The following is a 27,540-nucleotide window of genomic DNA, read 5'->3' as shown; positions in this document are numbered from 1 at the left end:
CTGAGTTGTTGGTAGCTGGAACAAAAATACACATAAATGTGTATCATTTCTTTGGGTTAATGGGCAGGGAGAGAGAATGACTTCCCCAGAATTTGAAATTAAAATGAAAGTTACTGCCTAGGGTTATGAGAGGCAGGTGTCTGCTATGCCCTTCTCATCTCACTAACCTAAACCGATAAGTGATCTGTAAAAACTACTCAGTACTTTTACTGTCATGCAGCTTCAAGGCTGGGCAATCAGCATTCCTCAACCCCTCGTGTTCCATTCCCTTAAATGCAGGCCTCACCCATTCATTTATCCTACACAGACCGGGCTCCGCCGGTCTACGGGGCTTTGTCCCTGGAAACGGGGAACACAAGCATCCCCATTAGGCTCTGGCGTGCCAAATTAACGTATAGGATTTACTTCAGAGAGAGAGCTTTCAATTAGTTGGACAGAAAAGGTGTGTGTTTATACTCATGAAACACTAGAGGACTGTATCAGGCAATGTTATAAGCAAATGCTAAATCCGCGTGGTTGCTCTTAAGAGCGTCCTAGGGGTGTTCTGCCTGTTAAAAAATAAATCGGTAAATTTCCTCTCGTTTCTAACAGAAGAGCAGTTTAAACTTGTGGATTCCCTCATCAGCACAGTCTGTTAGGAACGGCGCGGTCCTCCAGAGCTGGGGCAGGCGGTGGGGAGGGGGGGAGGTTCGGGCTGCTGTGAGCAGAGGGCGAAGAGAGCCGCTAAATATCCGCCCCGCAGCCCCCGGGGATGCGTGATGATGATTCACCTGAAGGACCAGCATCTCGCCCGGTCCATTGTTGTCTGAGGTTGGCACGAGGATGGGCGGGAGGCGGGGCCGGGGCCGGGGAGGGTGCTCCCGGGAGCCAGGCCCCGGGGTCGCGCCCCGCAGTTGGGGGCCCCGCGCACTGCGCCCGGGGGAGGTGGCCGCGGTAGGGCGGGCGACTTTGTGGCGCGCGCGGGTTCCACCGCAGGCGGCGCGGAGGCGGGGCCCTGCACAGGCGTCCGCCAACCCCCCGCTTTCGGCCGGGCCGCGGCCGCCGCACATGGCCGGCTCCGCAAGGGCCGGCTTCCCTGCGCACACGAATAGCCGCCTGGACGCGTTCCTGCGGAGGCGGCTGCCGCCCGAGGTCTACGACGCCATCCGCGCCTACGAGCCGTGCATCGTGGTGTCCGACTCGGAGAAGCACACCTTCAAGTACGTGGTCCTCAGCGATCGGCTCATCTACCTGACCGAGAACCCGCCCAAGTCCATACGGCGAGCAGTGGCGCTGCGGGACGTCGTGGCCATTGACCTGGTGAGGAGCGCGGGCGGGCAGGCGGGCTTGCGGGAATCCCTTCTTGGGTACCTCCCCCCCAGGTTCCAGGCCTGCCGCACGCAGGAAGAGGGAGGGGAAGGCCGACCTTCCCTATCCCCCTCTGGACTCCCGTACTTTTCTTTAACTTACTTTGGGACTAGCAGACACACAGGAAAACGGTGGATTGCTGTATGGACGCCGAATAAAAATGCCCTGCCCATTCTCATCGTGTGTACCGGTCAGCCCTTGTACCCCCAAATAGGGATACAGGTTTGAGAACATAGCCCCCTATCAAAACTACGCTTTAAAGTCATTTTTTTTTTCATTAAGCATCTAGCCTGTGCCAGGCACTTGTTCTAGACACTGAGGATGCACAAAGGAAATAGGGCCCCTTCCTAGAAACTGTTGTGGGAGAGATAAAAAGCCAAAACCAATGCAAATAAATGCAGTGTGCTAAGTACTTTATGCCTTGTTTATTTTTTTTTTTAAATCAGCAGTGCTTAGAGCGTGTTAGGTGCTCAGTATGAGTAAGTGAATGGATGAATGAATGAATGAATGAATGAAAGAGATGTGCACAGGATGCCCGGCAATCTCACACAGGTCACTTGATCCAAGCTGGGCCCAGGCCATGCTGGGAAAACTTCTCGCAGAAGATACAATCTGGCACAGCCACCCCTTGTCCCAGTTTTAGTGTTCTGCTACTGTATCCCTTCCCTCCAGGAATAGATATACCTTATAAATCAACAAAAGATTGTAAGCAGTCTCCTCTCCAATTACTGTTTTTCCCCCCTTGGCTCCCTTTAGCTCAGCTGCTCTCCAGGTGTGTTCTTTTTTCCACTGGGGACAAGTGTCTAGCCTAGTTTCCCCCCCATCCCCACCCCCCCTTTGTCTGAGTCTCTGCATCACCCAAGGGAGAAGTTGGTGAACTCTTAATGGGGCTGTTTTGCAAAGACAATCCTAGTTTGTTTGGAACACATCTGTAAAAAAAAAGGATAAAATTAACTGAGAAAAAAAAAAAAGCTTTCTTTTTTTTCTTTTTAAAATAGCCCTGTGGGCTAATATCACTGTGCAAATTTATTTGCTTTTTTTTTTTTTTTTGAGTAAAAGTTTGAAGCAAAACTGCCTTCTTCCTTACTACCACTATTTTCATTCTCTTGAACTAAAATTTAAAAAATTAATTTCCTTTACCAAATGTCTTTAAAGTTTTTTTTTTTTTTTTTCAACGTTTTTTTATTTATTTTTGGGACAGAGAGAGACAGAGCATGAACGGGGGAGGGGCAGAGAGAGAGGGAGACACAGAATCGGAAACAGGCTCCAGGCTCCGAGCCGCCAGCCCAGAGCCTGACGCGGGGCTCGAACTCACGGACCGCGAGATCGTGACCTGGCTAAAGTCAGACGCTTAACCGACTGCGCCACCCAGGCGCCCCTACCAAATGTCTTTAAAACATTAAATGCTCAGCTTTGAATACTGTCTGCAGTGTAAACATTTATTGTTTTGACAAAATGTAATGATTTTAGGATACTGTGACTCTCCCCAACAAGAAATACAGTATATATATTTCAGTAGTTGCTATAAATCTTTCTTTTTGAGCTGTTAGAATCTGAAAAGTGCAATAAAGTTCCCTAGGCCTCCAAGCCAAGAATCCTACAAAAAGGCATACCAATTTATTTGGTCATGCTTTATGTACATAATTTACCTTTCAGGCTTATAGAAGAATGTGTAATGTCTATAAAGGTGCTGAACAGATCTATGATTTTAGCACTGCTGACAGATTGAAGGTCCATCTTGCACGATATAGTTTAACTGCGGTTAAAGTTGTGGTAGGCAGAATATTGCTGGAACCTGTGAATATGTTACATTACATGGCAAAGAGGAGTTAAAAGTTGCAGATGCAATTAAGGTTGCTTGCTATCAGATGACTTTCAAATAGGGAGGCTGGGGCATCTGGGTGGCTCAGTTGAGCATCTGGCTTCAGCTCCTGTCATGATCTCACGGCTTGGGAGTTCAAGCCCCGCATCAGGCTCTCTGCTGTCAGTGCAGGGCCCGCTTCGGATCCTTTGGCGCCCCCTCTCTCTGTCCCTCCCAACTTGTTCTTTCTCTCTATAAATAAACAAATAAATAAGGATATTAAAAAAACCCAAACCTGTCCAATAAAAAGCAAAAAAAAGCCTACACAAACAAATAAATAAAATAGGGAGGTTATTTTGGATTATCTGAGTGGGCCCAATGTAATCACAAATCCTTCAAAGTGGAAAAGGGGGGCAGAAAGAGGCAGGGAGAGCACTGCAGCAAAGAGACTAGTGGTTCTGAAGGAGGAAGGAGCCAGGAGACGAGGAATGTGGACAGCCTCTAGAAGCTGGAAAGGGCCTGGAAACAGGTTTTCTCCTAGAGCCTCCAGAAGGAATGCCGTCCTCCCAACACCTTGAGTTTAGCCCAGTGAGACCCATTTTGGACCTCTGACCCCTAGAACTATGAGAGAATAAATCTGTGGTGTTTAATGCCACAGAGTTTATGGTAATATGTTACAACAGCAAATGAATACAGAATTGTTTTCCTCTTAATATTTTTTAAAAACAGGTAATCATTTTTTAAAAGTATTGTTTCAGTGAGAAATATAATCATGCCAAGTACAAATGCCTTAACGATCCCTTTTTCTGAGGTTTTATAAGATAATTCTAGGGTTATTATAGTTCAGTGGCTTGCACAGCTTCACAGGGTGTATGAAAATGGGTGTCAGTCACAGAGTTGCTTTCTCTAGCACCAATTACTGGCCACAGATGTAGCTGACTAATTGTCCCTCTATGAACATTAAGTCCGAACTTAATACCATAATATAGAGAATTTTCCTGATTTCTGTGTTATATCTCATATAGTCATCTCCTATCCGTGCTAAGTCAGTAGTTTCTTAAATCACATGATTTCGGTGCCAGGCACCTTTGTTTCTTAGAACTGGTTTCTCCTACCTTGAAAGATAAACTGTTTAATCTTTTTTTTTTTTTTTTTTTTTTTTTAACTAGGGTGCTGTCCTCTAGGGCCAACTATTTAGACATCCTTTTCCATTCTCAAAGGTTTTCTCATTTTACTGTAAAAGTTTGTCTTCTTGTTATTTAACTTTCAATTGGCTCAGGTTTCCATTCTGCCTTTGTTCTAGCTGTCACAGCAGTAAACTCCCAAGCAAACCAGTCCTTTATGCCTCTGGGCCCCAGCCTTCTTCCCATGTTCAGTCAGATTCCTTATTTAGTTCATGTCTCATGTTACAGTTACACCTCAGAAAAAAAAATTGCAAATAAAATTCCATTTTCTCTCCTAAAGAAAAAAAAATGGAGGGGCACATGAGTAGCTCATTCAGTTGTGCTTGATTTCAGCTCAGATCATGATCTCACGGTCGGTGAGTTTGAGCCCTGCATCAGGCTCTAAGCTGATAGCATGGAGCCTGCTTGGGATTCTCTGTCTCTCTCTGCTCCTCCCCCCATGGCCTCTCTTTCTCTCTCTCTCTCTCAGAAATAAATAAATAGATATTAAAAAATTTTGAAGGTAACAGCAGCAAAAAGTTACACCAGAACTTGGATTGGATACAAATGAGATTTCCCTTCCAGCAAAGATGTGCTTAAAATCCACCCGGAGATCTCAAGTGTTTGATATGGTCCATGTCCTAAAAGAGAGTTTCTAAGGTTGCTTGGGTGGAGCTTTTATAAAAAGGCTGACGTTTTCTTTAAAAGTTCCTTTTGGGGGGCGCCTGGGTAGCTCAGTCAGTTAAGCATCTGACTTCGGCCCAGGTCATGATCTCAAGGTTCGTGAGTTTGAGCCCCGCGTCGGGCCCTGTGCTGACAGCTAAGAGCCCGGAGCCTGCTTCAGATTCTGTCTCCCTCGCTCTCTGCCCCTCCCCCACTGTTTCAAAAGTTGCTTTTGGAAGAATACTCTAGAGTTCTGCTCTTGTTGTGGGCATCAAAACACTTCTTCAAGCTCTTCCAAGATTAAGCACATATTTTTCAAGTGTGAGAAGCAGCTTTCCAGAAGTGAATTTCCTATGAATTCACTCTCCTTCAAGGCCATCCCATCACCTACAGGGAAAAAAAAATCCGTCAACTCCAGCAGCCTTGCCTGTAGTCTCTTGCCTGTCTGTCTTTTCACCACCCTTCCCAGCGAATATTGGCTCTCCAGTCGTCCCAGGCTCCGTGTGGCTTCCTCAACCGGCCACAAACGCACCTTTTACAGCCTGGCCTGTTTGCTTGTCTTGAACATTTTCTCCTCCTTCAAGGTTGTTCAGATCATCATATTTATAATTCTCTTCCTCTCCTCCTTCTCTCTCTCCTTTTAAAACATGTAAAAACAGGGGCGCCTGGCTGGTTCCAGTGAGTAGAGCATGCAACTCTTGATCTTGTGGTAGTGAGTTTGAGCCTCACGTTGGGCATAGAGTTTACTTTAAAAAAATGTAACATTCTTAGCTTGAAAAGAAACAGGTCACGGGCTGTGCTGCAGGGGCCGCAGTAGTTTGCCAACTAATCCCTGCTTTCCCCACTAGTATGTTCAGAGCCAACACATCTTCTAGGCTAAGCCCCAGTCATTCTTTCTCTGAGCTGTTTTTCCTCCTCTGAGCTGATGAGGGCAGGCCTTTTGGTCTGTTTTCTTCATTGCTGTATTTCTTTCTGGCTCCTAGATAGACCAGATGGTCAATACATATTTGTTAAATATTCAACATAATCTGTTTCTTCTGTTTCTGATTTGATGATCTGCAATATACATTGGGCATTTCATAATATATACATTTTTAAATGTTTATTTATTGAGAGAGAGAGAGAGAGAGACAGAGAGAGAATCCCAAGCAGGCTTTGGTGTTGTCTGCACAGAGGCTGATGCGGGGCTCAATCCCAAGAACCGTGAGATATGTCCTGAGCCAAAATCAAGAGTTGGATGCTTGGGCGTCTAGGTGGCTCAGTTGGTTAAGCATCTGACTTCAGGTCATGATCTTGCAGTTCATGAGTTCGAGCCCCGCATCAGACCCTGTGCTGATAGCTCAGAGCCTGGAGCCTGTTTCACATTCTATGTTTCCCTCTCTCTGTCTGCCTTTCTCTCTCTCTCTCTCTCAAAAATAAATAAACATTAAAAAAAAAAGTTGGATGCTTAACCGAGTGAGCCACCCAGATGCCCCTAATAATACATTTTTATTTTTATTCAGGTTTTGCTGTCTACCTGTATAGATATGGTCCAGTTATTTAACATCTATTCTGTGCCTTCCTTAGATTGTTTTTTTTTAATATATGAAATTTATTGTCAAATTGGTTTCCATACAACACCCAGTGCTCATCCCAAAAGGTGCCCTCCTCAATACCCATCACCCACCCTCCTCTCCCTCCCACCCCCCATCAACCCTCAGTTTGTTCTCAGTTTTTAAGAGTCTCTTATGCTTTGGCTCTCTCTCCCACTCTAACCTCTTTTTTTTTTTTTTTTCCCTTTCCCTCCCCCATGAGTTCCTGTTAAGTTTCTCAGAATCCACATAAGAGTGAAAACATATGGTATCTGTCTTTCTCTGTATGGCTTATTTCACTTAGCATCACACTCTCCAGTTCCATCCATGTTGCTACAAAGGGCCATATTTCATTCTTTCTCATTGCCATGTAGTACTCCATTGTGTATATAAACCACAATTTCTTTATCCATTCGTCAGTTGATGGACATTTAGGCTCTTTCCACAATTTAGCTATTGTTGAGAGTGCTGCTATAAACATTGGGGTACAAGTGGCCCTATGCACCAGCACTCCTGTATCCCTTGGGTAAATTCCTAGCAGAGCTATTGCTGGGTCATAGGGTAGGTCTATTTTTAATTTTTTGAGGAACCTCCACACTGTTTTCCAGAGCGGCTGCACCAATTTGCATTCCCACCAACAGTGCAAGAGGGTTCCCGTTTCTCCACATCCTCTCCAGCATCTATAGTCTCCTGATTTGTTCATTTTGGCCACTCTGACGGGCGTGAGGTGATACCTTAGATTGTTTTTGAGAGGATTAAATTAAATAAATGTAACTCACTTAAAACAGTACTTGGCACAGGTAACAGCCACATACGTGTTATTATTGATAATCTTTATTCACATATATTAAGTCTGTTAGGTTCACTATGAGTCTGTAAGATAGATATTATCTTCTCTTTTCATATTAGGGCACTTGACTTTAGAAGATTTAATAAGTTTGGAAAGAAAATAACTCTTTGAGCATTGATTATATATTAAGTGTTTAAAATTTTGTTTATTATTTAGAGAGAGAGATAGAGTGTGAGTGGGGGAGGGGCAGAGAGAGAGGGAGACACAGAATCTGAAGCAGGCTCCAGGCTCTGAGCTGTTAGGCTCAGAACCTAACGTGGGGCTCAAACTCATGAATCGTGAAATCATGACCTGAGCCAAAGTTGGATGCTTAACTGACTGGGCCACCCAGGCGCCCCTGTATTTGGTGTTTAAATATACTGTCTTGTTTATTCTTCTTGAAAATCTGTCCAGTAGGTATGTCGAGTTTAACGTATTCAAAAACAGAATTCCTGATCTCTACCCCTAAATTTGTTCCTTCCTTGGCTTTCCTTATTTTAGGAAATAACATCATCTACCAGCCTTAATTCTTTCACTCCCTACATCCAACAATCACTATACCCTCTTGATTTGTGTAGAGGAGGAAAAAGTTTCCCTTGACCCTCTCAGGGTCCCTGGCTGAGTCTGAAAATTAAACTGACAAAGACAGATTAACAGGAGAAATGCCTACACATTTATTTCATATAAATTTTACATGATATGGGAGCCTCTATAAAGGTAACAAAGACCTGAAGAGACAGGTCAATCTGTGTGTGTTTAATATTAGGATAAAGAAAAAAAATGGGATAGCACAAAAAAGTGGGTATGACTAAGGATAATAACCTAGGGAAAACTAGCAAGGTCTGTTTGTTTGGATTTCTTTCTCTCAGTGTCCTTCTCTGGGTATAGGGAGGGCACCTCTCCCATGAGGGTCTTATGACCTGCTTCAAGGGAGCAGGGTGGAAAAAGATCAGAGAGAGTTTCCTGCATCTGCTGTTTTCTCAAATTCCTTCAGCTCAAAATATTCAGTATACCAAGGTGCCATATTTTGGGATAGTATGTTCTGATCCTTGTCACTTCTCTTCCAAAATATATCTGGCCAGGACCTTTCTTACCTTTTTTACTTATGCCACTTGTGCAGTCCCTTACCTCAACTATTGAAATTACCTCCAAACTCATTCCTCTTCATCTAGCAGTTGGGATGATCTTTTTAAACATGAAGTGTGAATTAAGTTATATCACTCTTCTTCTTTGTATTGCCTATAAAAGCCTCCATGATATGACCGCTCTATCTCTGACTCATCTCCAACTCTTCCCTGAGCTCTTTTTGCTCTTCCTTCTTTCCTCAGGGACTTTGCACGTGCCATCCTATCTGGAACACTTCCTCGAGATCTTCGGAGAGTTAGTTCCTTCTTGCCAGTCATGTTTCCAAATTCAGTTTCACCTCCACAGGGATGCCTCTGATGACCCCTCAATCTAGAGTACCACTCCCCATCACACTTACCACATCTGTTTGTTTCAAAGCACTTAACATTACTGGCATTATAAGATTAATCTGTTTGATGACTTATTATTGTCCATCCCCCATAGTAAATGCAAGCTCCATGAGACCTTGTCTGTCTTGTTCATCCCTGGGTCACTGTGCATTATGTTGCCTGACACATAGAAGATGGTTAAAAACTATCTGTCAATGGGAAGAACTGGAAGAGTAAATGGATGCTCAGATACATCATACAGTTTACCTCTCAGAGGGAAAGATCCTATTTCCTTATTCCAAGTGTTGAGGGACCCTGGAGACTTGACAACTCATCACACATAAGCAGTTAGCGGAACAACCAGGGCAAAGTCTCAGAGGGTCTCCTGATGCTCAGGTTCAGCTTTTTTCATGCTTCCTTTGTGCTTGTATGAGATGATCTCTGTGTTGTTTACCTGAGTCGTGCACTTTGGTAGTAAGAGTTATGGAAGATGAGACTATATTATGGATGCTTCTTTTCTTCTCTAGCTTTTTTTTTTTTTTTGATTCATTTGCAGCCTTTCAAAAGTCTCACTGTGGAAGGAAGAAAGAGGTGGTAAACTCTAATCCATCCTTTTTTTTTTTTTTAAGTTTATTTATTTTGAGAGAAAGAGAGAGAGCACGAGCAGGGGAGGGGCAGAGAGAGAGAGGAAGAGAGAATCCCAAGCAGCAGAGCCCAACATGGGGCTCGAATTTATGAACTGTGAGATCATGACCTGAACCAAAATCAAGAGTTGGACACTTAACCAACTGAGGGCCACCTTTGGTTTCTTAATAGTTTGCACAAAATAGTTTGGATTTTGCATTCGAGTCTTGTTCTTGGTTTGTTTGTTTTAATATGAGGTCTATGCCAAACGTGGGGCTTGAACTCATGACCCTGAGACCAAGATCTGCATGTTCTACTGAATAAGCCAGGCAGGCACCCCTGCTTTCAAGTCCCGAGAAACTTCATGAGGGTGTGCATTTTGTCAGTTTGATTCACTGATGTACCCCCCAGTGCCTAGAATGATAGTGTCTTGGTCGGGATAGCCTAGGTTAACTGCACTAACAAACAGCCCCAAGGTCTTAGTGCTTTAACACAACATAAAGTCCATCTCATCCAAGTTACTTGTCCACTGTGGATTAGCTTCGTTTCAGTCACAAGATATGTGACACTTAGTCACCCATCTTAGTATCAGGGACTCCATCTCAGCCATATGCTTGCTTAATCACCAGGCAGAGGGAAATTAACTTGGAAAATTATGTACTTATTTTTAAGCTTCTACCCAGAAGTGATACATGTAATTTCTCACATTTTATTAGCTAGAGTCAGGCACATAGCCCATGCCTATCTTAAAAGGGGGCAGGAAAACGTGATCCTACCATATATGCATTCCACGTGTCTGAAAGAGAGAAAAGGAGTATTTGAACAGCTCTAATGTCTACCTCAAATTGCTGACATTTTATTGATTGCTTACTATATGCCACTCAGCCTCTGTTCTAAGTACTTACCCTGGAACTTCTTTATCTTTACAACAACCCCAGATAATATTGTATCTAACTTTACCGATAAAGAACCTGAAGTACAGAGAACTTAGGCAACTTGCCCAAGGTCATCCTCTAAGTGGCAGAACCAGAATTTGCACTCTAGGAGTCAGCCTGCGGCATCCGTGCTTTGATTCTCTAAGCTTTGATTCTCTAAGCTATACCTGCCTCGGTCATAGCAGGTCATTAAAAAAATAATAATAAGTTTTCATTGAATATCCAGAAGACTCTAAGCTTTTTGAAAAGAGAAACTCCATCTTACATTTTGCATCTTTGAGTTTTGCACTTTGCAGTAGGAACTCAGAAGTATCCATGATGAATTGAACTGGATAAATTAGAAACTAGATGCTCAACTGCCAAAAGCCTAGGGTGCGTTTATTCTCTGAAATTAAAGCTGAAAGAAGAAATCTGAATCAAGACTATGAAAACAAGACTAAGGGATAAGATAAATATAGAATTGTTCACAAAATTTTCAGAAACAAGAAAGAAGTACTATCAACTTTACTTCAATTGAAAAACAAAAAATAAGGGATCTCCCTTAGGATTTTAAAAGTAGCATTTTAATAAAAGTAAGAGAAATCAGTAATCAGTTGCACATATAAATATGGCCCCAAATGATGTAGATACATTCATGAGTGATGTATTATTCTTAGAGGTGGTCAAAGAAGTTAGAGATATTTTCACATAAAGCCTTATTCATTTGAGGTAACACAAAAGAGCATTCTCTTCTCTCCCCAAATGCCCCTTGCTGCCATCATCAGTGACAAATACCATGCTGAGTAGGCCATGAATCTAGCCAGTATTGCATTACTGAGGTTCTTAGGAAGAATCAAAGGTCATTAACTGTAATAGATATCTATTGGCTATGCACTAATGTGTTAGCCTTGTGTCAAACACTTTAAATCTTATTTAATTTTATTAACTCTATGAGGAAGATGATATTGTCTTTTTTTCCCCCCTGGATGATAAAATGGAGGCAGACAAAGGGGAAATATATATATATATATATATATATATATATATATATATATATATTTTTTTTTTTTTTTTTTTTTTTTAATTTTTTTTAACGTTTATTTATTTTTGAGACAGAGAGAGAGACAGCATGAACAGGGGAGGGTCAGAGAAAGAGGGAGACACAGAATCTGAAACAGGCTCCAGGTTCTGAGCTGTCAGCACAGAGCCCGATGCGGGGCTTGAACTCACAGACCGCGAGATCATGACCTGAGCCGAAGTCGGACACTTAACCGACTGAGCCACCCAGGCGCCCCAAAGGGGAAATATTTGCACAAGGTCATATTCAGAAAACATTGGAGCTGGAATGTAAATTCAGGTCTTTTGACCTTACAGCCAGCATTCTTGAACCATTATGCACACAGTAACAACTGACTTTCTACAAATTCCTGCTTTCCAAATTCCTTCCTTTTCCTTCCTTCTTTCTTTCCTTCTTTCTTTCTTTCTTCCTTTAATTTTTTTAAATTGTAGTTAACATACAGTGCTATATTGGTTTCAGGAGAATTCAGTGATTCATCACTTACATCCAAATTCCAAATTGCTTTAGAAGTTTTTAGGTTTTGCAATAGAGACAACATGGTCACCTCAGTTTGCAGATTACCTGGCTCCTGGGCATTGGCTGTCAGGAAGGAGAGGATGAAGTTATAAATAAAACACCTTTTTCATTCCTCATACCACCCCTCTGTATTCAAGATTGTTGTCCTTCAAAGCTCACACTGGTGTCATTGCTGTTTCTGATGCCGTTCAAGGACAGGTCTGGTTGCAAAGACGCAGACGGATGTCGTATCCTCTTCACAGGGTCGAACCTTGAAACCTTTTTTCCTTTTAGTCTTAGCTGTGGCTCTTGTCCCAGAGACAATGATTTTTCAAGCCTAACACTGAAATAGTCTAGGGAGTCTCCAGTATTATGGGGCTGTGCCCAATTCTCCAAACTGGTTATTCTTTTTGGCATATGTGGGTGGATCATTCTTGCCAACAATATTCATAGATTCCAAAAAAAGCTCATCTACTTAGATGTCCTTAGGGATTGATACACTAAAGCCCAGGTAGAGTATAATGGAAAAAAAAAAAAAAAAAAAAACCCACCTGGTGGAGGCTGCAGTTTTTTAATTATGTCAGTGGAAGAATTTGCCAAATGTTAAATGTAAAAATAGCTTCTACTAAGGAATAAGTTTGTGTACAGCCTGACATAGGTAATTGCTAATGTGGTTTAATTTGAGGGAAATCCATTCAAGATATCTCCATACATTGATAGGCTATCTCATCAGTACCTTTAATCCTACCACTGGCCCTCCTTCAGATTTGCTCTGAAATCCTTGTGGAACAAGTAATTCATTAAATTGAAATTTGAGTGAATTAATTTATTACTTGCTTTCCTCCAGTTTTTGGAGACAGAGACGGGAGAGTTAGAGCTTGCTGTCAGAGAGGAAGTTAGGTCATCAAAGGACCATGGAAGTTGAAAGATATCTCACAATTTAGCTCTTTTGGGGACTTACTTCCACTACTTAATGTCCCATGAAATAAAATGATCTCCAAATTGTGGTCCAGTACGTGGTGTCTACCTTCAGATTTTCCCTTTTGACTTTTCCTCTGGTTTATGTCTTTTTTTTTTTTTTTTAAGATTTTATATTTAAGTAATGTTTACACCCAACATGGGGTTTGAATTTACAACCCCAAGATCAACTGACTGAGCCAGCCAGGTACCCCTTAAAAAATGACTCTTTATAGTGGGGTTTTTTTTTAATATATGAAATTTATTGTCAAATTTGTTTCCATACAACCCCCAGTGCTCATCCCAAAAGATCCCCTCTTCAATACCCATCACCCACTCTCCCCTCCCTCCCACCCCCCATCAACCCTCAGTTTGTTCTCAGTTTTTAAAAGTCTCTTATGCTTTGGCTCTCTCCATAGTGGGTTTGTTTGAATTAGGATTCAAATAATGGTCCCCACCAAATTGTGTTTGGTTATCTGTCTCTTAAATCCCTTTTAATCTATGACAGTTCTTCCTTCCTCTTTCATTTTTCTGTCAGTTATTTGCTGGAGAAATGAGATCACTTTTTCTGGAGAATTTTCCACAATCTGGATCTGGAATCCTTGGGCATGTCCTTCATCCACTATAGTTGCTTTAAACTGGGTAAGATCCAGGGGCAGTGTTTTGACAATACTCCTAGCTGGTGCTGTTTATTTCCTATTACTTCCCATCAATAGTCACATCTTTTTATCTTTTTGTCTTTTTGTGCTGGTCAAATGTGTGGGTTGTTCTGTCTCCTGGACCCCTTTTTAGACTAACAGTATCACCACCCCTCCTTGCCTTGTTTTTACATGTTGAAGAGATGGCCCTTTTTTTTTTTTTTTTTTTTTTTTGTAGAATGTCTCCTCTGGATTTGCTGATTATTTCTTCCTGGGGCTGTTTTCCTCGAGAATACATACTTTAATCAGGTCTTATCATAATAAAGTTCCTGTCTGCCATCACTTTTTAAATAGAGAAACTAGGGGCGCCTGGGTGGCTCAGTTGGTTGAGCGTCCGACTTCGGCTCAGGTCACGATCTCGCGGTTCGTGAGTTCAAGCCCTGCGTCGGGCTCTGGGCTGATGGCTCAGAGCCTGGAGCCTGCTTCCGATTCTGTGTCTCCCTCTCTCTCTGCCCCTCCCCCGTTCATGCTCTGTCTCTCTCTGTCCCAAAAATAAATAAACGTTAAAAAAAAAATTAAAAAAAAAAAAAGAAAAAAATAGAGAAACTACTAACTTTGTAAATTAAACAAACAAAAACCCTACCTTTCCTACTGAATATGGAATAGGCCAGGTGGTAAATGAAGGGATTAGAGCAATTCTAATAATAATAATCTCTTAAACCTGTATTTTCTAAATAGGGGGGAAAATGACATCATGAAAGTCAAGTGTCATCATTTCTCTCAGTGATACTTTATTTAGAATTTTCTTGAACAAGGGAGATAACTGAATGGGTAAATGCTTGTGCTAAGGTCTTCTGTTAGATCTATAACTCTCAACTCCAGTGCCTTAATCTTTTTTTAATACATTTCTGTGGATTTGGTTTGTAAGCATTTTGTTGAGGACTTTTACATCTATATTTACAAGAAATATTATTGGTCTGTAGTTTTCTTATGATGTCTTTGTCTGGTTTTGGTATCAGAATAATATAGGAAGTGTTTGGTCCTCTTCTACTTTTTGGAAGAGTTTGTGAGGGATTGGTGTTAATTCTTTAAACATTTGGTAGAATTCACCAATGAGACCATGTATTACTGTACCTTTCTTTGTGGGAAGTTTTTTTGTTACTAATTCAATCTCTCATAGTTCTATTCATATTGCTGTTAACGGTCTACTTATATTTTCTACTTCTCTTGAGTTAGTTTTGGTAGTTCCTGTCTTTCTAGGAATTGGTCTATTTTATCCAGGCATTTTAATTTGTTGGTATTCAGTTGTTCATAGGATTCCTTTATACTTTTTATTTCTGTAAGGTTGATACTATCTCCTTTTATACCTGATTATAGGTATAGATTGAGTCTTCTCTCTTTTTCTCTTGGTTAATCTTGTTAAAGGATTGTCAGTTATGTTGATTTTCAATGAATCAATTTTTGGTTTGGTTGATTTTCCTTATTGTTTTTCTATTCACCATTTCACTAATTTCTGCTCTAATTTTTAGGTAGGGTATTGAAGTTTCCAGCTGTTATGGTTGAGTTTATTTCTCTCTTCAATTCTTTCAGTTTTTGCTTCATGTATTTTGGGGTTCTATTCTTAGGTACATATATGCTTATAATTGTCATAACTTCTTGATGGATTGAACTGTTATCATTATAAATTGTCTCTTGTACAATTTAAAATATATATATATTTTAAATATATATATATTTTAAATATATATATATTTTAAATATATATATATTTTAAATATATATATATATACATACATATATATGTATGTATATATATACATACGTGTATATATATACACGTATGTATATATATATGTTTTTATTAAGTAAACCCCATGCCCAACATGGGACTCGAGCTCACGACGCTGAGATCCAGTGTTGCATGTTTTACAACTAAGACAGCCAGTTTCCCCTCTAGTAAAATTTTTTTTTGCACTGAGTCTTATTTTGTCTAAGAGTACTATCACCATTTCAGCTGTCTTTTGCTTGCTGTTTGCACAGTATATCTTTCCCATCCCTTTACTTTCAACCTATTTGTGTTTTTGACTCGAAAGTGAGTCTCTTGTTATAGTACAAGTGAATCATTAGTCAAATCATGTTTTTAAAATCTATCCTTTCAATCCCTGACTTTGAATGGAGTGTCTAATCCATTCACAGTAGTATAATTACTGATAAGGCAGGGTTTACATCTGTTCTATTGCTATTTGTTTTCATATGTCTTTTTCCCCCTATTTCCTCCCTATTACTGCCTTCCTTTGTGTCAAATAGGTATTTGCTAGTATCCGATTTGAATTCTCTTGTGACTTCTTTTATACTATGTATTTTGGAGTTTTTAAATTAATGTTTGCCCTGGGTATGTACAATGTACATCCTACTTTATAACAATGTAGCTCAGATCATTATCAATTTCAATAGTATACAAAAATATAAGTCTGTTCCCTCCCCACTCCTTTGTGCTGTTATTATCATACACGTTACAGTTTCTACATTAAGTGTCCATCAACACAGATTTATAATTACAGCTTTATACAATTATCTTTTAAACTAGACAGGAGAAGGGCGCCTGGGTGGCTCAGTTTAGCATCTGACTTTTTTTTTTTTAAGTTTATTTATTTATTTTGAGAGGGACAGAAACAGCACAAGTAGGGGTGGGGCAGAGAGAGAGAGAGAGAAAGAGAGATTGAGAGAGAGAGAGAGAGAGAGAGAGAGAGAGGGAGGGAGAGGGAATCCCAAGCAGACTCCACACTGTCAGTCTGGAGCCCAACGTGGATCTCAAACTCACTTAACCAACTGAGCCACCCAGGTGCCCCCGAGACCAACTCTTGATTTGGGCTCAGGTCATGATCTCGCAGTTTTGTGGGTTTGAGCCCATACTGGGCTCTGCGCTGACAGTACAGAGCCTGCTTAGGATTCCTCTGCCTCTCTCTCTGCCCCTCCTGCATTCTCTCTCTTTCTCTCAAATTAAATAAACTTAAAAAAAAAATTAGGGCACAAAATAATGAATTGATCTATAAGAATTTAATTAGAATAGTATATACTAATTAGTTCGCTGTCTGCCTAATGGCTTTGGGGGGACACTTTATTTTCTATTTATTTATTTTTTGACCTCAGTCTGTACTTTTTAAAAAAAATATTTATTTAAATTATCCCCACACCCAACATGGGGCTTGAACTCATGACTCTGAGCTCAAGAGTCGCATGCTCCTAACTGAGCCAGACAGGTGCCCCTCCTTTCAGATACTTTAGTATCTTCCGCTCAGAAGTTTGCTTTTAAGTGATTTTAATCCTGGTCTTTGTACATTATTTTATGATAAGTTCATTTTTTCTCAGGCTTTCTGAACCTGAGATTCTCTTTCATGTTTTAATCCCTCTTTGATGTCAGGCTTTTGATAGGAACTCTGCAGGTGGACAATTCATCAGAATGCGTAAGAAATGAGAGCCACTTGAACAAAATGGGTCAATTCAGGAATTAAGAAATTTGGAATTTTTAGGGTTGTGTGACATTTGTTATGACAGGAATCATGTTTGTAAATAAAGTCTTTCTTCTTAGTGTCTCACAGTGAGAATACAAAAATCCACGTCATGGTGACACTGTTTTGCCTCCTAATAGAAAGAAACAATCTTATTTTCTGACCCACAGTGCAGTTAGTTTCTCGGCATATGCATGTTTCATTCTTTGTGTGTCATTTTGTATAAGTCAAGAGCACAGGTTTCACTTTGAATCTGGTCTGCCACATACTAGCAGTGCAACCCTGAGCAGGTCTCTGAGGGTTCAGTGAAATCATACGTATAAAGCACTTAGAAGAACACATAATAAGTGCTCAATAAATGTTAGCTTTACTGTATTCTATATGACACTGTTTGAACACTGAATTCTTCCTCTTCCCCCATCTTTACTCTGGAGAGGATCTGGCCACAAGGATCAGAATCCTTATGAATCCTTTGAAGGGGAAGAATGAAGGTGGGCTGGCCCTCTCTGACTCTTATCTTGGGGAAAGGGCAAAACTGCTAGTGCCCAAAGGAGGCAGAACCAGTAGTCTCAGCCAATGGCCTTATGGCTGGGTAAGATCGTCCTACTGTGTAGGAGGTCTCCAAGACTGCCCTTCATGCTTGATGATTCAGCAGAAGGACTCACAAGATTCAAATGGTTGATGATAAGGAGAAGATTCAGATTAAATTCAACAAAGGAAAAAATGGTGCATGAGATAAAATCCAGGAGAACCTAGTGCATGCTTCCAGGTATCCTCTCCCATCAGAGTACCACGGATGTACTTAATTTTCCCAGCAATATGTGCATCGTACTACCAAGTTCAACTGAGCCTTGGTGTACAGAATTTGTATTGCAGATGGACACAGGCACATGCAGAGCCTACATGAGTGACCTCAGCTACTCAGACTCCAGCCCCCCTTCCATCTTCTTACCCTCACCCCCAGAAAAACCAGGTGTTTACTACAGATTACACTGTCAGAATAAATTTATCTGCTCAAACTGATACAGGATGGCCCAATACACCCTTGTATCAGGCTGTCAGAATATTCCAAGGCTCGTTGATTATCTCCTAAGATATTTTTAAAAGATTTTTCCCAAGGCCCAAATCTTACAGTTGGAGTAACACATGGCTCCAAGTAATAGTGATGGTGGTTATATAGTAGGAAACTTTCTCAGGGGCACAAAAAGTCAGGTCAGGCATTAGAAAGTGCTAGAGGGGTGCCTGGTGGCTCAGTCTGTTATGCATCTGACTCTTGATCTTGGCTCAGATCGTGATCTCTCAGTTCGTGGGATCGAGCCCCGCATCTTGCTCTGTGCTGACAGTGCAGAGCCTGCTTGGGTTTCCTCTCTCCCCCTCTCTCTGCCCCTCTCCCTGCATGCTCTCTCTCCCTCTCATTCTCTCTCTCAAAATAAATTAATACACATAAAAAAAAAGGAAAAAGGGGTACCTGGATGGCTCAGTTGGTTAAGCTTCCAGCTCTTGATCTCAGCCCAGGTCGTGATCTTGCGGTTCATGAGTTTCAGCCCTACATCGGGCTCTGTGGTAATGGTGTGGAGCTGGTTTGGGATTCTGTCTCTTCTCTCTGCCCCTCCCCTGCATGTGCTCACTCTCTTTCTGAAAATAAATAAACTAAAAAAAATTTTTTTTAAAGATAAAAAAGAAAGTGCTACAACTTACGAATGGTCTTAGAGTTTTTATAATATTGACTGGAAGAATTTAGGAGGCCATCTACATAACTCCAACTTGCCAACCTCAGTTTCTAATGAGAAAAGATAAGCTAAAGGTACAGTTTATATTAGTGGAGAAGTATAAGTATAGCACTGGGTCAATAGTAATTTCGTGCAATTGTATTTAAAAGAAGTGATTTATCAAGTAAATGTAAATAGTTTGATTTAATTGTATATGAGACTTTGTATGTCAGCGAATCATAGAAAAAAGTCTATTCTGGGGCAGCTGGGTGGCTCAGTCAGTTAAGCATCTGACTTCAACTCAGGTCATGATCTCACAGTTCGTGGGTTTGAGCCCTGCGTCGGGCTCTCTGCTGACAGCTCAGAGCCTGGAGCCTGCTTTGGATTCTGTGTGTGTGTCTCTCTCTCTGCCCATCCCCATTCATGCTCTCTCTCTCTCTCTCTCTCTCTCTCTCAAAAATAAATAAAAAACATAAAAAAGAGAGACCCAGCAATTGCATTACTAGGTATTTATCCAAGGGATACAGGTATGCTGTTTCACAAGGGGCACATGCACCCCAGTGTTTATAGCAGCACTATCAACAATAGCCAAAATATTGAAAGAGCCCAAACATCCATCAATGGATGGATGGATGAAGATGTCGTGTGTGTACACACACACACACACACACACACACACACAGACACACACACACACACACACACACACACACACACACACACACACTGGAGTATTACTCGGCAATCAAAAAGAATGAAATCTTGCCATTTGCAACTATGTGGATGGAACTAGAGGGTATTATGCTAAGTGAAATTAGTCAGAGAAAGACAAATATCATATGAATTCACTCATATGAGGACTTTAAGAGACAAAACAGATGAACATAAGGGAAGGGAAGCAAAAATTATATAAAAACAGGGAGAGGGACAAAACATAAGAGACTCTTAAATATGGAGAACAAACAGAGGGTTACTGGAGGGGGAAGGGGCTAAATGGGTAAGGGGCATTAAGGAATCTACTGAAATCATTGTTGCACTATATGCTAACTTGGATGTAAGTTAAAAAAATAAACTAAAAAAAAAACAAAAAAAGAAAAAAGAAAAAATTTCCTGTTTCCTGATTTGCGGTTCTAAAATTATTTTCATGGAGATATTCAGATATTTTTTTTAAACTTAAAAAAATTTTTTTTAACATTTATTTATTATTGAGAAACAGAGACAGAGCATGAGCATGGAAGGGGCAGAGAAAGGGGGAGACAGAATCTGAAGCAGGCTCCAGGCTCTGAGTTGTCAGCACAGAGCCCGACGTAGGGCTTGAACTCACAAGCTGCAAGATCATGACCTGAGCCAAAGTCGGACGCTCACCCAACTGAGCCACCCAGGAGCCCCAATATTCAGATATTATTATCTGTATTAAAAGGTGTCTGGGTAAAAGCACTTCTTTCAACTTTGATAAATAGTCCTAAAAACATAAATTCAATGCTATATGATACAATGAATAATCTTAACTTATTTCCCACGTAAATAAGCTAAATATTTGTTTACAAATAAGATTTAAATTATTACTACTTAGCTTATTTTAAACTATTTAAAGTATTTAAGCTTACTTAAAATAAGCTACTAAAGCTTATTTCTAAGACATAAAGTTAGAAAATTTTAATTTTTTCATAAAAGTAAACTGTACCTCAACATGGGGCTCAAACTCATGGACCTGGAGATCAAGATCAAGATCAAGATCACATGTTCTACTGACTGAGCAGCCAGGCACCCCTAAAGTTAGAAAATTTTAAACAAAGTAGTTCTGTAGGAGCATGACATCTATCATCTACCTACCTATCTACCTACCTACCTATATCTTTTCTTGCTTTGGGGCAAAATAGAAACTCTGGCTTTGAATTTCCTAATGATGTCTCTGGTGTAAATACAAAAATTTGCTTTTCAGATAACACTAGGTCTAAAATAAATTGCTAACATAGGATTGAGTTCAACTGTGTCCCACTGAAGAGCTTTATTTTCTTCCTTCAGGCACTGAAGGCATATTCTTTGGACCAAGTCTCCTTGCCTGACAGTGGAGAAGCCTCCTAGTCAGAAAACTTTTTACCTCCCATGGATGTGTAAATTAGCCTTGCTTAGCTCCTGGGTGGTCCTCTCATGCTTCACAAACATGCTGTGGTCTTTACAAAAGACTGATTTTTTTTTTAATTTAAATGCAAAAAACAGAGTGAGAGTGAGAAACGACATTCCTTACTCTAACGTTGTCCTTGTAATTCAAGTCCAAGTTGAATTAAATGTTTCTGTAAGAGTTTGTTCTATCTACAGTATTGTAGTCATACTATAATCTCTTTATAGTATATATACATATATATGCATATATACACTTTATACTATAATCTCTTTATTTGCAACTGAGATTGTGACTGTTAGATGAACCAATAAGAGAATGGAGCAAGTGAAAAGTGATAGATCATTATGGCACTACCACTGTTCACCGTTACTGTCTGTTTATCCGATGTCATCCACCCTTTTATAGAATACGATGTGTCCCCTTGGCTGTGTGGCAGTCATCACTATAATCATTTACCACCTCCCTTATAGTGGGAGGCCTCACAGTGTGCACAGAAATGCCTTTTTAAAAGGCATGTTGCCGTAGACTGCCTTCATGCATCATGCTAGATGTTGTCTTCACTGCCCACCCCCCTTTAGTTCTTTGGTGACAGAGTGACACATTTGTGCTTTAGGACTATGAGATGCTAGGGCTACCAGCTGAAATATTTTACAAATCAGTGAAACAACTGTCTTTGTCATAACATGTAGATGATTCTTAGAATTAAAATAGGTAAAACTAAATTATGTACTCATTGTACTTACAATGTTAAAAGACAGGCCCCAAATGGAGACTTAACCTAATTCCATTTTCATCTCTCCCAGAAATGGAATCTTAAACCAGTGAATCAGGAACCTCCTGATGAGCACTAGTTGGGTAATCTGCCTGGTAGACCCTTACTATCTCCTAAAGGAAAGTAACTTTGCAATAACTAACATTTTTGCCAAGTATAACTTCCTTGTTCCCATTCCCTTCTGCTTAAAAGTCTTTTCATTTTGTACAGCCCCTTGGAGTACCTTTCTATCTGCTAGATTGGATGCTGCCTGATTTGAATCGGTTTTTGCCCAAATAGACTCTTAAAATTTTTAACATTGCTTCAGTTTATCTTTGAACAAATCTCACCACCCAGAGATAACCACAGTTAACCACGTAACATTCCAAACCGTGTTCTGTGCACTAACACATATGGAACCACATTCCACATATCAGTCTGTAATCTTATTTTTACTTTACAGCATGTCATGGATGTCTTTCCATGCCAGTGAATACAGAAAATATTTACACGAATAAATGCCACCACAGGGTATTTAAGGAAGGTATTATGTTCTTTTTTTAAATACTTTTTTTAGGGGTATGTAGGTGGCTCAGTTGGTTAAGCGTCTGACTCTTGATTTCCGCTCAGGTCATAATCTCACAGTTTGTGAGTTTAAGCCCAGCATCGGGCTCTGTGCTGATAGCTCAGAGCCTGGAGCCTGCTTCTGATTCTGTGTCTCCCTCTCTCTCTGCCTCTCCCCCACTCATGCTGTCTCTCTCTGTCTCAAATAAATAAACATTAAAAAATTAAAAAACAAAAACAAGAAACAACCTAAATGTCCATCAGCAGAAGAATGGGTAAACACACTGTTGGGATTTAGAAGCATTAGAGTAGTACTATGAGCAGATAAAGAACAGGAACCTCTTGGAGAGTCTGGGTGGCTCAGTCGGTTGAGCATCCAACTTCGGCTCAGGTCATGATCTCGCAGTTTGTGAGTTTGAGCCCAGCATCGGGCTCTGTGCTGACAGCTCAGAGCCTAGAGCCTGCTTCAGATTCTGTGTTGCCCTCTCTGTCCACTCCTCCACCACTCATACTCTGTCTCTCTGTCTCTCAAAAATAAATGTTAAAAAAATTAAAAAAAAATTTTTTTTTACATTTATTTTTGAGAGACAGAGCACTAGTGGGAGAGGGGCAGAGGGGGGAGAGAGAGAGAGAGAGAGAGAGAGAGAGAGAGAGAGAGAGAGAATCCAAAGCAGGTTCCAGGCGCTGAGCTGCCAGCACAGAGCCCGACGCAGGGCTCAAACTCACAAACCGTGAGATCATGACCTGAGCCAAAGGTCGGACGCTCAACCGACTGAGCCATCCAGGTGCTTCCAAAAAAATGTTAAAAAAATTTTTTTTTCAAATGTTTATTTAGTTTTGAGGGAGAGACAGAGCATGAGTGGGGGAGGGACAGAGAGAGAGGGAGGCTCAATTTAAAGCAGGTTCCAGGCTCTGAGCTGTCAGCACAGACCCTGATGGGGTGCTCAAACTAAGGAACCGTGAGATCATGACCTGAGCTAAGTCAGATGCTCAACAGACTGGGCCACCCAGGCGCCCCAGGTATTATGTTCTTGAATGACAAAGCTAACCAAACTCGGTGACTATAGCAACTAAATAAAAAAGAGATCTGGCCCTACTTCAGTCTCAAGTGAAAGAATTAGCAAAATTTGACTGAAACTCCTACACAATAATGAATCCAGCTGTTTGATTACTGTTTGGATTCCAGCCCTGTTTTTTTTTTTTTTTTTATTTTCTAAAAATATTTTTTAAAATTTATTTATTTATTTTGAGAAAGAGAGAGAGAGAGAGCAAGAGAGAATTTGTGGGCGGAGGAGGGGCAGAGGGAGAGAGAGCCCATGCAGGCTCCACATTGTCAGCCCAGGGCCCTGACTTGGGGCTGGATCTCATGACTGAGAGATCATGACCTGAGCCATTATCAAGAGTTGGATGTTTAACTGACCGAGCCACCCAGGTGCCCCTAATTTTAATTTTTTTTAACATTTTTTTAAATTTTAAGTAGGCTTCATGCCCAACATGGAGATGACCCTGAGATCAAGATTCATTGGCTCCACAGACTGAGCCAGCCAGAAGCCCCTCCAGTCCTGCTTTTAGAATAGAAACACTTTTATTTTTCCCTGACAAAATCCCTACCTCTGACCACTAGTTAGGGCTGTGGTCTTAAACTTTAGTCGTTTTTATAACATTGGCCTTGGAAACCAACTGCCTTATCTCGTAATTCTAGTTCCACCTTTTACCAGTTTTGTAAACTTAACATCCTCTGAATGTTCGTTTTCTCATTGCAAAATGGGGTTTATAATAACTACCTCATATATATAGTACTATATTTTTGCCATGTTCCATAAACTGTGGAATTATTATTCAAATTATTATAGGTACTTTTTCTCCTCCCCAAACTTCTTTTTTAATGTTTTTTATTTATTTTTGAGACAGGGAGAGACAGAGCATGAACAGGGGAGGGGCAGAGAGAGAGGGAGACACAGAATCTGAAACAGGCTCCAGGCTCTGAGCTGTCAGCACAGAGCCCGACGCAGGGCTCGAACTCACGGACCGCGAGATCATGACCTGAGCCGAAGTCTGCCCCTTAACCGACTGAGCCACCCAGGTGCCCCATCTCCTCCCCAAACTTCTAATAAGCAATTTGAGGCAGACATAATTACATATTTATTTATACTCAGTCTCTACTTGAAGCCTAATTATTAACAGATTAATATTAAATACACTTGGAATCACAGCCAGTTAGACCAACGTATGTCTTAAGGAACACTCTTCTCTATAGACTCCAGAAGGACTGGAAAGCTAACTGTAAGAGAGAAAACCATAAAGGAAAGTATAAAACATAGGTGAGTATTTGATTTCAGGGTACAGAAGACATTTCTAAGCATAAAGGGAAAAAATAGGACAAAAGTTGACAGCTGTATCAGTTAGAAATTTTAAGTTTCTATTTGTTTTAAAAAAACACACAAAGGGGCGCCTGGGTGGCTCGGTCGGTTGGGCGTCCGACTTCAGCTTAGGTCATGATCTCACAGACCGTGAGTTCGAGCCCCGAGTCGGGCTCTGGGCTGATGGCTCAGAGCCTGGAGCCTGCTTCTGATTCTGTGTCTCCCTCTCTGTCTGCCCCTCCCCCGTTCATGCTCTGTCTCTCTGTCTCAAAAATAAACGTAAAAAAAAAAAAAAAAATTAAAAAAAAAAAAACACACACAGAAAAGTTTTCTATGAATTACAGCATTGTACCATAACCTCAAAGACAATGAAAGGCATAGATAGCCTGCATAGGTGAACTAAACTGAATACCTACTGATCCCCCTTCCCCATTTGAAAGTCTTTCACAGTTTTCCCTGACAATCTGTCCCACATCACCCATTGTAATAATCTCAAGGAAAAGATCACTCACTCACAAAAATAAGGCTCTTCAGGTTGACCTGATTATTTACATAGGTACAGCAAGAGTGTTAATTTACCAGATAGGCCTCCTTAAAAATACTTTGCAAAAACTTTTGTCTAGAAGTTTTTATGAATGTCAGGTTCGACTTTTAAAAGCCTTTATTACTTGCTTTTCCTAGGCTAGGAAATCAGGCCCAAGAAGCTCCACCAGATTTCTCTTGTAGTACGTATAAATTTGAGTGAATTTTGAGGTCCTGAAAATTTGTTGATTGCCTGTCTTGCTAGGAAGTGGTCTTCCTAATACCTGTAAGCCAGGTCTCTGGGCTAGTTTTCCTGGGAAGGCGTGTAAGGACTGGTACCATAAGTACAGCCAACCGTTTGGCCCTTAAAATGGATTGCCATACCTGGTTAAATGAGTGTCCTTCTTCTTTTTTTTAATGTTTATTTATTTATTTTGAGACAGAGGGAGACAGAGAGAATCCCAAGCAGGCTCCATACTGTCAGCACAGAGCCTGACACGGGGCTCAAGCTCATGAACTGTGAAATCATGACCTCAGCCAAAACCAAAAGTCGGACACTTAACCGACTGAGCCGCCAGGTGCCTCAGAGTGTGCAGCTCTTGATCTCAGTGTTATGAGTTCCAGCCCCATGTTTACTTAAAAATAAAATCTTAAAAAATATAAATTGAGAAACAGGGGGCTCCTGGGTGGCTCAGTCGGTTGGTTAAGCATCCGATTCTTGATTTGGGCTCAGGACATGATCTCCCTGTCTGTGAGATCGAGCCCGGAGTTGAGCTCTGCACGGAAAGCACAGAGCCTGCTTGGGATTCTCTCTCTCTCTCTCTCTCTCTCTCTCTCTCTCTCTCTCTCTCTGCCCCTCCCCCGCTTGTGCTTGCATGTGTGTGCTCCCTCTCTCAAAGTAAATAAACATTAAAAAAAATCTTAAAAAAATAAAAAATAAAGTATTAGATGTTAAATTTTCTTATTTTGGGGGGAATTATAGAACTTTTATTCTTATATAAGTGCTTATCTCTATAGGTCATCAAAACAGAAGTCTGTTTAATTAATTTATTAATACCCTCTGGAAAGAGGAAAATGTAACCCACCAATGTAATCAGAGGTAAAGGCTTTTCTGAATTGCAGACACCTAGATAAAGAGCATATAATTTCACAAGAAACTATATGTAAACATAGAAACACAATTTCACTGGTTCAGATACATAACAACTGTTCTCTTTATCAAAGGGTGGTAATCAGTTGCATTTTACTGGACACAATCAACTTGTATCAGTATGAACTAGAATAATTTGCACTATTACCAGTTTTCTACAACTTAGCGTGTTTTTTTTTTTTTTTTCCAAAGTAACCTCTAGACCCAACATGGGGCTCAAACTTACAACCCAAAGATTAAGAGTCACATGCTCTACTGACTGAGCCGGCCAGGCACTCCTACAATTTACAGTGTTTTAAAACAGCTCAAAGACAATAAATGATGGAGAACAGCTAGATCATCTTTTTTTCCCATTTCAAAGCCTTTCATAATTTTTCCTGGCAAAGGCAAGAGACAAATATAATACAGAGTTACATAAAACAAAATCTTAGTCATATGTATAATAGGATTCTAATTAAAAAATTTTTTTTTTAATTTTTATTTATTTTTGAGAGACAGAGACAGAGCACAAGTGGCGGAGAGGCAGAGAGAGATGGGGACACAGAATCTGAAGCAGGTTCCAGGCTCTGAGCTTTCAGCACAGAGCCCAGTGCAGGGCTCGAACCCATGAATTGTGAGATCATAACCTGAGCCAGAGGCGAATGCTTAACTGATTGAGCCACTCAGGCGCCCCAGGATTCTAACATTATAAGCATATCTTTGAAGGTCTCAAATAGCTTAAGGTGTTTCTGAAAAATATTGCTCAGAAGAGGATCCTTTACTAATTATAAACTTAAAAAAATTTTTGAGAGTGAGAGAGAGAGTGGGAGGGAAGTAGGGGCAGAGAGAGAGGGAGAGAGAATCCCAAGTAGGTTCTACATTGTCAGTGCAGAGCCTGACAAGGGGCTTGAGCTCACCATGACCTGAGCCAAAAATCAAGAGTAGTATGCTTAACCTATTGAGCCAGCCAGGCACCCCGCTAATTATATAAACGTTTATTATTAACGAAAGCACATCCTTTGAACACCTCTACTGGACTATGCTTTGTTACCTTGGTTTGAATTACTCTATATATTTGAAAATAATTTCAAAAGTTAAATTCGAGTAGATCTTGATAGCTTTTCATTAATTTATCTTCCTATCTTTAATTCCTCTGAATTAGATTTTTAAATTATTGCCATTATTTGATATTTCCTTCCTATATTTGTGAAAAGAGAATGATGAAATTGAATGATCACAGGAAACATTTTTATACAAATTTTAAGTGCTTGCAAAACGTCTATAGAGGAGGGGCGCCTCAGTGGCTCAGTCCATTAAGTGTCAGACTTCAGCTCAGG

General features: G+C 40.6%; 1 protein-coding gene and 1 long non-coding RNA gene across 8 annotated transcripts in view; one reads left to right on the top strand and one right to left on the bottom strand.

The window, feature by feature from the left end:
* Positions 1-27,540, bottom strand: part of LOC132694127 (uncharacterized) — a 120,290-nt gene that overhangs the window by 4,352 nt on the left and 88,398 nt on the right. Inside the window, exons 6-7 of one of the 3 annotated variants that reach the window (XR_013556730.2) lie at positions 9,096-9,400; positions 5,827-5,953 (exon numbers count right to left, since the gene is read on the bottom strand). This is a non-coding gene — a long non-coding RNA (uncharacterized LOC132694127). Of the gene's footprint in view, positions 1-5,826; positions 5,954-9,095; positions 9,401-27,540 lie in introns of those variants that run through there. The other 2 variants (XR_013556728.2, XR_013556729.2) reach the window with 2 other exon arrangements.
* Positions 785-27,540, top strand: part of CB4H12orf56 (chromosome B4 C12orf56 homolog) — a 112,840-nt gene continuing 86,084 nt past the window's right edge. For 2 of the 5 annotated variants that reach the window (XM_078449730.2, XM_078449729.2), the window contains exon 1: positions 785-1,299. In XM_078449730.2, the coding sequence (XP_078305856.1) occupies positions 823-1,299 (477 nt within the window). In that variant the 5' untranslated portion in view covers positions 785-822. The remainder of the gene's footprint in view (positions 1,300-27,540) is intronic. The other 3 variants (XM_078449727.2, XM_078449731.2, XM_078449728.2) reach the window with 3 other exon arrangements.

This window comes from Panthera onca, chromosome B4 (assembly GCF_046562875.1).
Source record: "Panthera onca isolate mPanOnc1 chromosome B4, mPanOnc1 haplotype 2, whole genome shotgun sequence".
Taxonomy (NCBI): domain Eukaryota; kingdom Metazoa; phylum Chordata; class Mammalia; order Carnivora; family Felidae; genus Panthera; species Panthera onca.
The sequence above is the reverse complement of the archived record's forward strand: the minus strand, read 5'-3'. Positions and strand labels throughout refer to the sequence as shown.